General features: G+C 32.7%; 1 protein-coding gene and 1 long non-coding RNA gene across 3 annotated transcripts in view; both read right to left on the minus strand.

Moving 5' to 3' along the window:
* The window catches only part of LOC121384390 (tenascin-like), a 49,912-nt gene that overhangs the window by 25,282 nt on the left and 7,275 nt on the right, over nucleotides 1-17,355 (minus strand). The window contains exons 4-7 of the mRNA XM_041514774.1: nucleotides 14,639-14,839; nucleotides 13,909-13,947; nucleotides 12,082-12,174; nucleotides 8,843-8,938 (exon numbers count right to left, since the gene is read on the minus strand). Of these exons, the coding sequence (XP_041370708.1) occupies nucleotides 8,843-8,938; nucleotides 12,082-12,174; nucleotides 13,909-13,947; nucleotides 14,639-14,839 (429 nt within the window). The remainder of the gene's footprint in view (nucleotides 1-8,842; nucleotides 8,939-12,081; nucleotides 12,175-13,908; nucleotides 13,948-14,638; nucleotides 14,840-17,355) is intronic.
* On the minus strand, nucleotides 26-7,623 carry LOC121384391. 2 transcript variants are annotated; one of them, XR_005959382.1, is made up of 4 exons: nucleotides 7,526-7,623; nucleotides 3,566-3,661; nucleotides 700-795; nucleotides 26-134 (listed from the first exon to the last, which is right to left on the minus strand). It is a non-coding gene; the product is annotated as an uncharacterized LOC121384391 (long non-coding RNA). The 2 variants fall into 2 exon arrangements; XR_005959381.1 differs by lacking the exon at nucleotides 7,526-7,623 and adding an exon at nucleotides 4,882-4,927.

A 17,355-nucleotide genomic window follows, 5' to 3' on the forward strand; every position in this document is an offset into this window, starting at 1 on the left:
GTATAATCATTGTAGTGATATATATGCTGCTCAATTACCTTCACAGTTGATTCCATCTCCAACGTATCCACGAATACAATGACACTTGTTGTTCACACATGTCGCAAAACGATTACATTTTTGACACTGATCAACTAATAAGAAGAAATATACGATTATCAATTAATCCATAGCAAGACTACATATGAATTAGGGCATTCACATACAAACTAATTTCATTGCTGAATAGAATCATAACTGAACTTTAAATATTATACAAATTCATTTTTAAATACTACGTTTCAAAGTTAGTTAAAGTTTGATTTGTTTAACGACACCTCTGGAGTACATTGATTTATTAATCACCGGCTATTGGATTTGAAACATTTTGGGAAGTTTGACATAAAGCCTTGAAATAAATAAATTAGTAATACTCAATTGTCGAAATAGAACACAAATCTTATTTTTGAAACGAAAGAAAAGGATGAATCTAAAAAAATGTCAGTAAATTACCCTATTAAATAAAATAATCAAATTTAAATCAAAATGACCAAATATAAATAGTTTAACATTCCATCTTATATATAAAAATAAGTCTATCAAAATTTAACAAAATCAGTTGGCGCCAAAGTTGATTATTATCCCATGGAATAATTTGTTTGAGCCAATAATCAAATTTACAGTATAATAATTGTAGTGATATATATGCTGCTCAATTACCTTCACAGTTGATTCCATCTCCAACGTATCCACGAATACAATTACACTTGTTGTTCACACACGTCGCATAACGATTACATTTTTGACACTGATCAACTAATAAGAAGAAATATACAATTATCAATTAATCCATAGCAAGACTACATATGAATTAGGGCATTCACATACAAACTGATTTTTTTGCTGAATACAATCATAACTGAACTTTAAATATTATACAAATTCATTTTTAAATACTACGTTTCAAAGTTAAAGTTAAAGTTTGATTTGTTTAACGACACCTCTGGAGTACATTGATTTATTAATCACCGGCTATTGGATTTGAAACATTTTGGGAAGTTTGACATAAAGCCTTGAAATAAATAAATTAGTAATACTCAATTGTTGAAATAAAACACAAATCTTATTTTTAAAAAGAAAAAAAAGGATGAATCTAAAAATATTTCAGTAAATTACCCTATTAAAAAAAAAAAATCAAATTTAAATGAAATAGACCAAATATAAATAGTTTAATATTCCATCTTATATTTAAAAAATAAGTCTATCAAAATATAACATAATTAAACCCAAAAGTCTTTATCTAAAACCATCCACTTTTTAAAAACCCACAACACAAAGTTAAATCTCAACGTTTCGTTTGTATAATAGTATGCAGACTTTTTCAAGAGTATGAGGAGAAACAGAAAACTCACAGGTATAAAAAGTCTATTGTAATAAGTGTGCTTGGCAAAAACTCAAGTATGGTTATCCATAAATATAACATAATCAGTTACTGCCAAAGTTGATTATTATCATTTTTAAATACTACCTTTCGAAGTTAAAGTTAAAGTTCGAATATGGACTTTGAAGAGGGTAAGGGATATTTGTTTTTGTCCGAGTTAAACCGACTACTTTTTCTGTGCATTTTAATTTGTACGAGGCTACGATACCACGTGGAAACATGGTCCTTAGAGGTCGACTTAGAGGTTTTTATATCTCAATTTTTAAAAGATAGATCTTTTAAAGTCCGGATGGGGTCGAATTTGTCTGATATTCATCCACAAGAGATGGGTGTGCCTCAAGGTAGCATCCTGTCTATAACTTTATTTTCTGTGAAAATTAACAGCATCACCCAGTGTTTTTGGACACAAATCCAATTCCAATTGTGAAGGAGACTACATTTCTGGGAGTTATATTTGACAGGAAGCTATATTTTGTTCCCCATCTTAAATATGTTAAAAAGAAGGTCTTGAAAGCTCTCAATATTTTAAAAGTAATTGGTAATACCGAATGGGGAGCAGACTGAATGGTTATGGATGCATTGTGTATGGGTCGGCACGCAAGTGTTACTTGCAGATGCTAGATCCTATACATAACCAGGGACTTAGGCTTTGTCTCGATGCATTTAGAGCATCTCTTGTAGAGAGCTTCTATGTTGATGCACACGAACCTTGTTTGGGTGCTAGACGTGCAGTATGCCACGAAGATTCAATCATTACCAAAACATTGTACACATAACGCTGTGTTTGATAACAAATACATGAACTTGTTTGATGCAAGGCCAAACGCTATTCGTACATTCAGCGTTTTTGTTGGAACTCCTTCATATTGTTTTACCACCTTACACCACCTACAATTGTGTTTGATCTTGCACATCTGAAGAAATATCGTACAGATTCTGTTGTGTATAAATAATTTTTCATGGAAATTCAAGACAGGTACTGTGATTACATTCCTGTTTATACAGACGGATCACGGAATGGGAATTCTGTGGCTTGTGCTACAGGTTTTCCTTCAGACACAGTACTTTCCATGAGACTGCATCAGATCTTCAGATCTTTAGTGCTGAAATCAAAGATTCGATTGGATCGAAATTTATTGTTTTTACCGACTCACTTTCCTGTCTCCAAGCTTTACACAATATGAAGCTGTACCATACCTTAATTGGGATGGTGATATGAAACTGTGTCTTTTTATCCTTTGCCAATAAAGATATTGTATTTTGTTGGGTGCCCAGCCATGTTGGCATCAGGGGTAATGAAAAGGCCGATTCAGCTGCCAAGTGTACTTTGGATTTGCCTCATGCCAGGGTCAGTGTACCTTATACTGATTTTAAATATAGTATCAACAAATTTATCTTTTCGATTTGGCAACGTGACTGGGACGGTGCGGTTGTGAACAAGCATCATACTATCAAGCCAGTCCTGGGAAAGTGGCAGTCCTCCTATAGACAGTGCAGGAAGAATGACGTAGACTTGTATCGCGCTAGCATCGGTCATACCTACTAGACCCATTCATTTATCTTGAAGAAAGATCCTCCATCTGCACTGCCAGTGTATTCTGACCGTGCACCCCACATTTTGGTGGAGTTTAAGCATCTGAGAGAAACCAGAACAGATATATTTGGCCTACATAATGTAATGGAATCATTTCGATTCCATCCAGAATTTATATTACAGTTTGTACGTAATACTGACTTTTATTCTAAATTTTAATATTATCTATCTGTGATATTTGTATTTTTAAACAGTTCTTTGCACTGTGTTTTTATTTGACTATTGAATTTTTATATTGATGTTGATAATCATTTCATGTTTTGTCTTTACCATAGTTTGACACACAATAGCCGATGTATTTTTCGTGCTGGGGTGTCGTTAAACATTAATCAATTAATTCATTCATTCATTTGGACGATCAAGAAGATTTTTTTTATTTTAACTGCATTAGTAAAAACTTAGGAGAGCCAGTTAGGCTACAGATTCACGCGAACATATATGGATATGTGTAACCATATGTATTACAATGGAAACTTTCTGGTTCTATATTCCTCCAACGTGGAGACCTAGCTAAAGAGTTTAATGATTTTATTCTGTTTATACTTAATTACCTTCACAGTGTTGTCCATCTCCAATGAATCCATAATTGCAGACACACCTGTTGTTTCTACACGTCGCATCAGCGTGACACCTTTTACATCCATTAACTAATAAGTATAAAATATACAAATAATTCGTAAATCAAAGTTAAGTATAAAATTCAACTTTTGTAACAGTGTTTGACCTCTTATATAAATACCAATTAAATGTTATAGGTAATAGTTATACCCACACTTTACAAGGTGTATCGGTAGATATATATCCAAACAGTTTTGGTACTGTAGGCGAAGTCGAGGAGTTTCTCACGACAAAAAAATGTACGGATATTAAACGATACACCGAATAAGTGTGGGTGTAACTGATTTATACACAACTTTAGGTTGAGTTAATTATTGTATCAGATCTGTGTCGAAATAAGATCAATAACTAGAAAGTAGTAAATAATGAAATGAAAATAATGTGGATCAGACTTTCATATTTTGTTTTTGAGTATTGAAACAGTCTATTTCACAGTCAAATGTGCAAATGCAGTTTGATGTAGTGTTAGCGGTGTGTTTTAGGGCTGTACTGGTATCGGAGTATATTAAAGCTCATGGATGTAATTTTTTCATGATGGGAAGTGCATAGAGCCATTAAGTAGTAAAATGTCATTTCCGAGAACATTTTTATAATTTTATATCACATAAAACACCATTTTATCTCAGTTGTATGTAGAAGCAGAAATAATATTTAATGAAATTTTGTTTAAAAATTTGGAAATTTATTGGAGGAGGCAGTTGACGCCTGTACCACGCTGACTACAGCTCTGCACCGTGATTTATTATCTGTAAATCTCAAGGGAACGGCTATGAATAACTCCGCATGTGTCTTGTTCTATTGATTGAAAGATTATGAAAACATAATTTTAACTTTTTTATATGCAGCTGATCTGATAAAGCAAACCATGTTTCGTAATGGCTCTTGTTTGAAATATGATGAAAATATAATTCGAACTTTGCTGTATCCAACTGATAAGTGACAAGAAAATATGGACTGAAGAACGAAAATGGTATTTTTTTAAATTGTTTTTGTTAAACTGACTACTTTTTCTGTGCATTCTAATTTAGAAGATCAAGAAGATTTTTATCTTTACTCTTTAGTAAAAACTCTGGAGAGCCAGATTTCCGCGAATAGATATAAAACCACGCGATTTTGTATGCAGGTATATATGACATCTGGATATGTGTAACCATATGTACCACAATGGAACATTTCTGGTTCTATATTCCTCCAACATGGAGACCTAGCTAAAGTTTTTAAGGATTGTATTCTGGTTATACTTAATTACCTTCACAGTTTGTTCCATCTCCAATGAATCCATGATTACAGACACACTTGTTGTTTATACACGTTGCATCAGCGTGACACCTTTTACATCCATTAACTAATAAGTATAAAATATACAAATAATTCGTAAATCAAAGTTAAGTATAAAATTCAACTTTTGTAACAGTGTTTGACCTCTTATATAAATACCAATTAAATGTTATAGGTAATAGTTATACCCACACTTTACAAGGTGTATCGGTAGATATATATCCAAACAGTTTTGGTACTGTAGGCGAAGTCGAGGAGTTTCTCACGACAAAAAAATGTACGGACATTAAACGATACACCGAATAAGTGTGGGTGTAACTGATTTATACACAACTTTAGGTTGAGTTAATTATTGTATGAGATCTGTGTCGAAATAAGATCAATAACTAGAAAGTAGTAAATAATGAAATGAAAATAATGTGGACCAGACTTTCATATTTTGTTTTTGAGTATTGAAACAGTCTATTTCACAGTCAAATGTGCAAATGCAGTTTGTTGTAGTGTTAGCGGTGTGTTTTAGGGCTGTACTGGTATCGGAGTATATTAAAGCTCATGGATGTAATTTTTTCATGATGGGAAGTGCATGGAGCCATTAAGTAGTAAAATGTCATTTCCGAGAACATTTTTATAATTTTATATCACATAAAACACCATTTTATCTCAGTTGTATGTAGAAGCAGAAATAATATTTAATGAAATTTTGTTTAAAAATTTGGAAATTTATTGGAGGAGGCAGTTGACGCCTGTACCACGCTGACTACAGCTCTGCACCGTGATGTATTATCTGTAAATCTCAAGGGAACGGCTATGAATAACTGCGCATGTGTCTTGTTCTATTGATTGAAATATTATGAAAACATAATTTGAACTTTTTTATATGCAGCTGATCTGATAAAGCAAACCATGTTTCGTAATGGCTCTTGTTTGAAATATGATGAAAATATAATTCGAACTTTGCTGTATCCAACTGATAAGTGACAAGAAAATATGGACTGAAGAACGAAAATGGTATTTTTTTTAATTGTTTTTGTTAAACTGACTACTTTTTCTGTGCATTCTAATTTAGAAGATCAAGAAGATTTTTATCTTTACTCTTTAGTAAAAACTCTGGAGAGCCAGATTTCCGCGAATAGATATAAAACCACGCGATTTTGTATGCAGGTATATATGACATCTGGATATGTGTAACCATATGTACCACAATGGAACATTTCTGGTTCTATATTCCTCCAACATGGAGACCTAGCTAAAGTTTTTAAGGATTGTATTCTGGTTATACTTAATTACCTCCACAGTTTGTTCCATCTCCAATGAATCCATAATTACAGACACACCTGTTGCTTATACACGTCGCATCAGCGTGACACCTTTTACATCCATTAACTAATAAGTATAAAATATACAAATAATTCGTAAATCAAAGTTAAATATAAAATTCAGCTTTTGTAACAGTGTTTGACCTCTTATATAAATACCAATTAAATGTTATAGGTAATAGTTATACCCACACTTTACAAGCTTTACAAGGTGTATCGGTAGATATATATCCAAACAGTTTTGGTACTGTAGGCGAAGTCGAGGAGTTTCTCACGACAAAAAAATGTACGGATATTAAACGATACACCGAATAAGTGTGGGTGTAACTGATTTATACACAACTTTAGGTTGAGTTAATTATTGTATGAGATCTGTGTCGAAATAAGATCAATAACTAGAAAGTAGTAAATAATGAAATGAAAATAATGTGGACCAGACTTTCATATTTTGTTTTTGAGTATTGAAACAGTCTATTTCACAGTCAAATGTGCAAATGCAGTTTGTTGTAGTGTTAGCGGTGTGTTTTAGGGCTGTACTGGTATCGGAGTATATTAAAGCTCATGGATGTAATATTTTCATGATGGGAAGTGCATGGAGCCATTAAGTAGTAAAATGTCATTTCCGAGAACACTTTTATAATTTTATACTACATAAAACACCATTTTATCTCAGTTGTATGTAGAAGCAGAAATAATATTTAATGAAATTTTGTTTACAAATTTGGAAATTTATTGGAGGAGGCAGTTGACGGCTGTACCACGCTGACTACAGCTCTGCACCCTGATGTATTATCTGTAAATCTCAAGGGAACGGCTATGAATAACTGCGCATGTGTCTTGTTCTATTGATTGAAATATTATGAAAACATAATTTGAACTTTTTTATATGCAGCTGATCTGATAAAGCAAACCATGTTTCGTAATGGCTCTTGTTTGAAATATGATGAAAATATAATTCGAACTTTGCTGTATCCAAATGATAAGTGACAAAGAAAATATGGACTGAAGAACGAAAAGGATATTTTTTTTAATTGTTTTTGTTAAACTGACTACTTTTTCTGTGCATTTCAATTTAGAGGATCAAGAAGATTTTTTATCTTTACTCTTTTGTAAAAACCTCTGGAGAGCCAGATTTCCGCGAACAGATATAAAACCACGCGATTTTGTATGCAGGTATATATGACATCTGGATATGTGTAACCATATGTACCACAATGGAACATTTCTGGTTCTATATTTCTCCAACATTGAGACCTAGCTAAAGTTTTTAAGGATTGTATTCTGGTTATACTTAATTACCTTCACAGTTTGTTCCATCTCCGATGAATCCATAATTGCAGACACACCTGTTGTTTCTACACGTCGCATCAGCGTGACACCTTTTACATCCATTAACTAATAAGTATAAAATATACAAATAATTCGTAAATCAAAGTTAAGTATAAAATTTAACTTTTGTAACAGTGTTTGACCTCTTATATAAATACCAATTAAATGTTATAGGTAATAGTTATACCAACACTTTACAAGGTGTATCGGTAGATATATATCCAAAGAGTTTTGGTACTGTAGGCGAAGTCGAGGAGTTTCTCACGACAAAAAAATGTACGGATATTAAACGATACACCGAATAAGTGTGGGTGTAAGTGATTTATACACAACTTTAGGTTGAGTTAATTATTGTATGAGATCTGTGTCGAAATAAGATCAATAACTAGAAAGTAGTAAATAATGAAATGAAAATAATGTGGACCAGACTTTCATATTTTGTTTCTGAGTATTGAAACAGTCTATTTCACAGTCAAATGTGCAAATGCAGTTTGATGTAGTGTTAGCGGTGTGTTTTAGAGCTGTACTGGTATCGGAGTATATTAAAGCTCATAGATGTAATTGTTTCATGATGGGAAGTGCATGGAGCCATTAAGTAGTAAAATGTCATTTCCGAGAAAAAAATTATAATTTTATATCACATAAAACACCATTTTATCTCAGTTGTATGTAGAAGCAGAAATAATATTTAATGAAATTTTGTTTTAAAATTTGGAAATTTATTGGAGGAGGCAGTTGACGCCTGTACCACGCTGACTACAGCTCTGCACTGTGATGTATTATCTGTAAATCTCAAGGGAACGGCTATGAATAACTGCGCATGTGTCTTGTTCTATTGATTGAAATATTATGAAAACATAATTTGAACTTTTTTATATGCAGCTGATCTGATAAAGCAAACCATGTTTCGTAATGGCTCTTGTTTGAAATATGATGAAAATATAATTCGAACTTTGCTGTATCCAAATGATAAGTGACAAGAAAATATGGACTGAAGAACGAAAAGGATATTTTTTTAAATTGTTTTTGTTAAACTGACTACGTTTTTTGTGCATTTCAATTTAGAAGATCAAGAAGATTTTTATCTTTACTCTTTAGTAAAAGCCTTTTGAGAGCCAGATTTCCGCGAACAAATATAAAACCACGTGGTTTTGTATACAGGCATATATGACATCTGGATATGTGTAACCATATGTACCACAATGGAACATTTCTGGTTGTGTATTCCTCCAACATGGAGACCTAGCTAAAGTTTTTAAGGATTGTATTCTGGTTATACTTAATTACCTCCACAGTTTGTTCCATCTCCAATGAATCCATAATTACAGACACACCTGTTGTTTATACACGTCGCATCAGCGTGACACCTTTTACATCCATTAACTAATAAGTATAAAATATACAAATAATTCGTAAATCAAAGTTAAATATAAAATTCAGCTTTTGTAACAGTGTTTGACCTCTTATATAAATACCAATTAAATGTTATAGGTAATAGTTATACCCACACTTTACAAGCTTTACAAGGTGTATCGGTAGATATATATCCAAAGAGTTTTGGTACTGTAGGCGAAGTCGAGGAGTTTCTCACGACAAATAATGTAGGGATATTAAACGATACACCAAATAAACTTAAGTTTTTTTTAAATGTACTATTTTTTAAGACATCTATATATTTGTAGGAAAGACTATATGACACTTACACAGATGCCATTTTGATACAAGAAATTCAAAGTTAATCTTAATCAGACACCTCGATAGGGAACCTTTAAAACCTATTATGGGTTAGAACTGGTGCTGAAAATCGTGCACAAAACCTACCAGCCGGCCTGATGTTTGCTAATTAAAAACAGTTATTCAATATTTTACTGCGGTCACATCAGAATTTAACTTCAAAATGTTCGTACATATTGTGTTTGAATAGGTCTTTAATATGGTCTTTTGTATGGTCTTTAAAGGGTCTTTTGTCTGGTTTTTAATGGGTCTTTTGTATGGTCTTTAATAGGGTCTTTTGTTTGGTCGTTAATAGTGTCTGTATGATCTTTAATAGGATCTTTAATGCGAGAAGTGACTTTTTTATTTAAATGTATGTACATGTTTACACGTCAGGAGTGAACAATATACCACAATGTAACACTTTGCTTTATAGTGACAGTTTTGACATCCAGAAACTAGTAAGAATGAAACGTATAATTATGGATGAAGTCAGCAACAATCGTTCACCGTTTATAATACAGCATTAACTGCAAACCTGTTTCTAATTTTTACCCTCTATGAATCCAGTGTCAAAGTATAGGCTTCACAGGTTCTAGGCACTTACATACATATGTTCCAAAAAAGAAAGTTTCGGAAACAAATCTGAAGTGTTGAGAATTGCATTATACATAAGTATCGGTAGTGTGTGTCTAAAGTGAATTTGAAATCGTTGGAAACTTCACGACAATGTGGCTCATAATTAATTACAGTTATTACATGGTTTTTGTATGACCAAACGTGATTATTGCCAACCGCACCCCCAAGTTGATGGCATTTTAATGCCTTTGCTATATGAAGGTATACCCATAATAATGTTTAATATAAAGGTGCCAAAATACTCAGCAGGGAATTGATTTTAGAATTCGAGGACCCTGTAGCTTACCTTTGTCGTTATTCGTTACTGAATATAGCTATTTGAAAATGGTTTGAAGGTTTCTGACTTCCTTAGGCTTTGACTGTATAAACAAGTTTAATGATGCAATTAACTTAATTATGTTCACTTATATAAACTGCCCACAGTACTTTTACATGTATATCCGTCTCCAGCAAAGCCATTATTTCAGACACGTTTTCACAGCGGACATTATTGTCGCAGTCTTGACAAGTATAAAACGAATCAAAGTCAACCATAATGATTATTTTCTGTTATAGTATGAATGATCATTCAGTCTTGAAGGTTATAACATCCCTGTTTCCATAATTGTAGACAATGCCATAGGCCTATAGCACATAAAACAGATTCGTAAACATATATATACTGGCCATATAATGCTTAGAGATAGCCAAGATGAAGACTTCAAAAGTTGAAGTTAATTGCAGATTTTGTTGGTATTTTATGTACCATATTTTGATCTCCTTTTGCTGATCACAATATTTTGAAAGCCCCGAAATGTCTTCAACTTTGTCTGTATCAACAATTCAAGCTGTTTTTTAAATTATATTTTTGATTGTTTAACCTTTTCTAGAGAACTATAAAATGCCCAACGAAATGGATTTATAAGTCCTAGGCACACATTATAGATCCCATAAACAAAACAAAAAAGAAGAAAAAAGTGTGTTTTATTTAACGACACCACTAGAGCACATTGATTTATTAATCATCGGCTATTGGATGTCAAACATTTGGTAATTGTGACATATAGTCTTAGGGACGAAACCTGATACATTTTTTTTCCATTAGTAACAAAGGATCTTTTATATGCACCATCCCACAGACACGATAGCTCATACCACGGCCTTTGATATACCAGTAGTGGTGCACCGGCTGCCACGAGCCCATAAGACAGATTTATAAACAAACCTCATTTGTGGCTCATCCTAGTATGTAAAGGTGATTAAAACGTACAGTATAAAGTTAACTGCATATGTTGTGGGTCTTGTACCATATCTTCATCGCTTTGTGTTATAGCATACATATATGCGTTTAACATATCAATTTTCATTGGCGAATCCAGAGGAAATGATACTATTGACAAGCAAATATTCTATCATGTACATAAATATATTAAACAAACACAGCGTTTTAAATAATAATAATAATAATAATAATAATAATGTCTAATTACTTTTAAATCAGTTATGTAGGAACCTCTCTGCTAAGAATATTTTATAAATTGGGTTGTCTGATTGGAAAAATAAATCACCTTTGTTTGCTTTCCGTCTTCATTTTTAATTTTTTAATTTTTATTTTCTTATTTATTTAATTATTTATTATTTTGTTTGTTTTGGGTTTTTTATGTGTGTGTGTTTTGTTTTTCTCTCATGTATATACTTCTCTTTGAATATTTAATTTCATTTATATTCTTGTAATAGTTGTAGTCGCCGTTATTTTCATATTTTTATTATTATATGTTATTAGGAGAGGGCCTCGAAAGTTGGATAACTTGTGCCCTAACCATTTGTACATTATATGCAATAAAATATGTTTCAGTCGGAGGATGATCACAAGGGTCACGTGATTCCCCACTCGTTTGAAGTGTTCGTTGTCATGTTAAAGTTTGATTCTTTATTTCAAAATTTTCCTGGGAACTTGTCCTCGACCCCCGACAGATCTAGCTCCCTTTGGGATCTCAGCTCATTTGCTTTTGGAAAACTCGATCACCCTATTTAGAATTTTGTGACCCTCTTTACAAAATCGTGGATCCGCCCATGATATATTTCCATCATGTTATTAATAGTATTTGAATCAGTCCAACATGTACAGTTTAACATTTAATACTAATTACTGTATACACCATACAACAGTTAAACGTAATATTGTATTTAGTTACCTTTGCATGTGTATCCGTCACCATCGAACCCATCCTCACACACACACTTGTTGTTAATACATTTCGCATTCTGGCCGCATTTTCCACATCCAACTAAAATATTAAAATATTAAATCATATAAGTACAAACGAAACATCAGCTTATGAGTCTGAATGACAAAACCGTATTCCGTTATGAAAATCATACCTCTGCACAAGACAGAGTGCAAAACTGCATTTGTATTTTAATTAGTTGTAATAAGTAAATAATAACTACATAATAATAAGATCTTGCATAGTATCTCTTGGATAATATATACTGTATATAGCGTGCTTTTATTTTGCATGTTCTTCATTATTTAATAATATTTAATGTTTTGCATTTACCATAGTTTGATACCCAATAGCCGATGTATTTTTCATGCTGGGGTGTCGTTAAACATTCATTCATTCATTCATTCGTTATTTAATACTGAACATAAAACAGTATTTGGGCATCAGAAGGATGGATCTAAATAGAATAACAGATGTGTTTCGTGAATATATATTCCTTTTAAAACAACAAGTGCTAAAATCTAGGCCGGGATTCGAACCAATAACATGTAGCTCAGTACGCGTCCATTGCCACAATATTGATAGTAGACCATTTTGGCCAAACCTGATAATTCTTGAGAATTAGTATTACATAGCGAAACGAAAATAGTCGATTACCCTATTACAGGTAATATATAATTTATTACATATATGGTTAAAAATATCTTGGTACAAATCAGTGTGATATGTCCCACTTGGCGTTATGTAACACTTCGACATCATCGACTGGCGCACTACAACCGTACAGGAACGTCAACCAAACGAGTTGAGTAATATTAATAAAGGTCGATTATGGGTAATATATAGAATATTAAACTCGCTACCATTTCATATAATGTTTAATTCCCTCGTGAAATAAAGCTCGTGACAATTGAAAATTATTTCACTCGGGACATAAACATGACATGAAATGGAAGCTCGTTTAATATCCTATAAATATATAATGGGATATAAATAACAAACGATCTTTTCAGAAAGACATGTTTGCTGTTATTAATATTTATGGTATTTGCGATCACGAATGTGAGGAACTGTTTGATCTGGTCGAAGTTTTATATCATTGACTGAGGGCTACCAGATTGTATAATGAAAAAAAGAAAAAGAAAAACGTTAACGTCAAGGCCTGAATTAGTGTGGGGATACCACTGGCTAATTAATATTTACTATTCTGGGTTAAAACAATTAGAGAGAGAGAGCAAAAATTGAATGGTATGCCTTTTATACGACACTGCATATTTGAAAGTACAGCCATTGGTGTTAAATAAAGGTTACTTCGACACTTGATATACAGTGCAAGAGAGGTGACCCACTGCCACCACATAGTCTTTTATTTGTCCGGCCTCGGTGGTGTCGTGGTTACTGGTAGGTACAGGGTTCGCAGCCCGTTACCGGCTCACACCCAGAGCGAGTTTTAACGACTCAGTGGGTAGGTATAAGACCACTACACCCTCTTCTCCCTCATTAACCACTAACCACTAACAACTAACGCACTGTCCTGAACAGAGAGCCCAGGTAGCTAAGGTGTGTTCCCAGGACAGCGTGCTTGAACCTTAATTGGATATGTGCACGAAAATAAGTTGAAATAAAATGAAAATGTTTGCACTTTTCACACAGATAGGAATCCACATATTCCGACTGAATACCAAATTCACAATTAGTATCATTGGTTCGCCAGTCGTCAATACAAACAAACAAACAAACAAACGTTTTGACATATCATTTGATAGATTTCGGACATAATATTTTATTGCTTACCATTTTCACCATCTCCGCGAAAAATCTTAACAGTCTCGTCTAAAATAAAGAAAACCAACATTTAAATTAATGGTTCATGATACTATTTGTAAATAACATACATTAAAATATATTATGTTGCCCCTGCAGTTATTATATCTGTTTTTCAATTTCAGGAGGAAATAAGCAATTCTATCGTTTTACCACTGGAACTAACTATACAGCTAATCATAATATTAATTGTGAACATTTAACACACAATAAGACTAAAATATTACTACAACTACTACTACTTTTACTACTACTACGACTACGACTACTATAATTACTACTACTACTACTACTACTACTACTACTACTACCACTACTATTACTACAACTATTGTTACTGCCATTACTACCACCACTACCACTACTCCTACTACTCCTACTGCTAACTACTACTACTACTATTACTATTACTATCAACACCACTACTACTATTACTATCACTACTACTACTACCACTATTACTACTATTATTATTATTATTACTTCTACCACCACCACTACTACTACTTCTACTACTACTACTGCTACTAGGCTACTACTACTTCTACTATTATTACTACTACTAGGCTACTAGTACTAGTACTACTACTACTACTACTTCTACTATTATTACTACTACTAGGCTACTAGTACTAGTACTACTACTACTACTACTACTACTACTACTACTACTACTAATAATAATAATAATAATTCTTACGAAACTCGGGCTGTCCTGAGTAAGTGCAGGTACTTTCGCTCATGCATCCCCACTTCTGCTCAAAAGAATTGCCGCTAGCACAGAATGCGTATGTGGACTTGGATGATGCGCACTTGAAGTGGGCGTAACACGTCAACTTGCTGCTTTTGTCGGTCACTGTGGGTCTCCAGATGGAGCCGTCCTTCAGCACCGAACACGCATCTGTAACATTATCATACATATTATATACAAATCAAAGTTCAGGCGTGCCCCACGGGTCCATTCTTGGAATGGGGGAGAGGGTGAGTGGAAATATTGTTTGACACTCCGTTTCCACATTTTAAAATATCGTTTACTTAGGATTACAATTTGTTGAAATATTTATATTTTAAAGATAGTTTGTTTGATTGCATTATAAAGAAAACAATGAATAAATGAATGAATGAATGAATGAACGAATGAATGAATGAATGAATGAATGAACGAACGAATGCCTAACAACACGCCAACATAAATAAAAATATGACGTCATCAACGATTAAACAAAAACGTTTAAAGAGTTTGCATTTACGCCTCTCAGTTTTTGTTGTTAAATTTGTTATAAAATTTAATTTTTATACAATTCATTGCAGATTTTGTAAATAAAATAAACAAAACTTCTTTTTATTTTTTATTTTTTATCTGTGATTGATAATAAAATACAAAGTTAATGCAATACTCAGAAGTGTGTTTAAAGTTATTTACTTCGTTTCTATATAGGCTTTCACATAGGATATCAAAATTAAAAGGTTTTTAGATAGAAAAATAGCTGATGTAATAAATAGAATAACAAACTCGGTACCAGTTATTATTAAATTTGTGTCCCTTGAGAAATAATTTTCATTTGTCTAGAGCTTATAATAAGAGAAAATTATTTTACTCGGGACATAAAATTGTTAATAACTGCTAACTCATTTGTTATCCTCTATATAACTGTATATATATATATATATATATATATATATATATATATATATACATACACACACACACACACACACACGTATATATATATATCAGAGATAGGGTAATCGTAATCGATTGTAATCGATGACATGTTTTCGTGTAATCGCAATCATAATCGATTACAGTGTTTGAGAATGCCATGCGATTACTTTCATGATTACTCATAATTATTTACTTAGATGTGTTTAGTTAGAAGCAGTACTGGTTAGAAGCAGTACTGGTCAGTCAGTATAACTGATCTCTAATTGTCTCCTACTCTCATAGTAGAACTATCATTTGCCTTGAGAAACTGGGGATCATAATGCCTGGATTATCAAATGAATGTAACCAGGGGATGAAGACATGCATTCACATAATGGTATCTATCGTGTTTACGTTTACTATAAAACTACTTGAATGAATACAGTGTTCTAGCTAGCAATATATAAAAGTTTTGTGTTCTAAATCATTGCCGTAAAAAAATGAATAATATATTTTTTTTAAATAATAAAACACTTGCGTTCCTCTCAGTGCATATACAGAGTTATCACGGGTCTGAATTCAACCGCTTGGCAATATCTGGTTTGTGTCACAGGTGTGAAAGTCCACCAACGGTACAGGGGCAAAATTTATTTTCTTTTGTTAGTGGGTACGACTGAAGACGGGCAGCCAGCCAGTCGTATCAAGCTTGATTCCATGGGTAGTCATCCTCACATCCTAAGCAAACACCCAGTTGTAAGTATTTTATCAAGATAAACCTTGGTTTATTATCCTTTACAAATAGCGTCTGATAAAAGTTCCCGAAAGCTAATTTTAATATATGTTCTACGAAACACGGCGCTTCTAATGATACCAAAATAAACACACCCAGACCAAGATACTTGTAATTTTCACTGATACAATTGGATCCTTATAATATGGCATAAAGCAAACTAGCAACACTGTTTAATTGATGTATATAGGTATAAATGTGTAATTTAATAAAAACATGACTGCAAATCGATTCATTAATAATAGTCTTTTTCAGAATGTTAAGAATTAAATGCAATGAGCAACTTGTGCACATGTATATGTATGCAGATTTCATTATTTCGCCATTTATAGATTTAAAAAAAATCATTTATTTTAATTTATGGATGGTATTACATGGTATACGTTCTACAAACAATAAATAACAATAAGTAATAGTGATCAGACAGTTTGCAATTACAAATTATTGCTTATTTCAATAATATAACAAAATATATATGTTATGCATTAATACAATAATTATACGAATCCAGGACAAAACACTACTCGGACAAAACACCAGTTGACAAAAGCCCACAAGACAAAACCCACTTGGACAAAAGCCACTCATTAATCAGAATTCGGGACAAAACCCCACTCTGATATATTTCAAAGGAATGGTTACGAATAGACATTTTAGCTGTGTTTATTTCTAAAGAATCCTCTAATGACACATTGCAAAGGTATGTCCAGTAGTAGATGGCTTCCCTTAATTGCTAGTTACACCACAAGTGATCTGCAGATACAATCAGAATTCTGCACAAAAATCCGCTCTGAAATATTTCTAATTGCACTACAAAAGAATGGTTTTTAATTGAAATTTTGGTTGTGTTGATTGCTAATGAATCCACTAATGATACACTGCAAATGTATGATCAGTAGTAGATGGCTTTCCTTAATTGCTAGTTACATAACAATGTGCATATAAATGCACCAGAAAACTGGAATAGTAATTACAATAAACA

Source organism: Gigantopelta aegis, chromosome 10 (genome assembly GCF_016097555.1).
Source record: "Gigantopelta aegis isolate Gae_Host chromosome 10, Gae_host_genome, whole genome shotgun sequence".
NCBI lineage: Eukaryota > Metazoa > Mollusca > Gastropoda > Neomphalida > Peltospiridae > Gigantopelta > Gigantopelta aegis.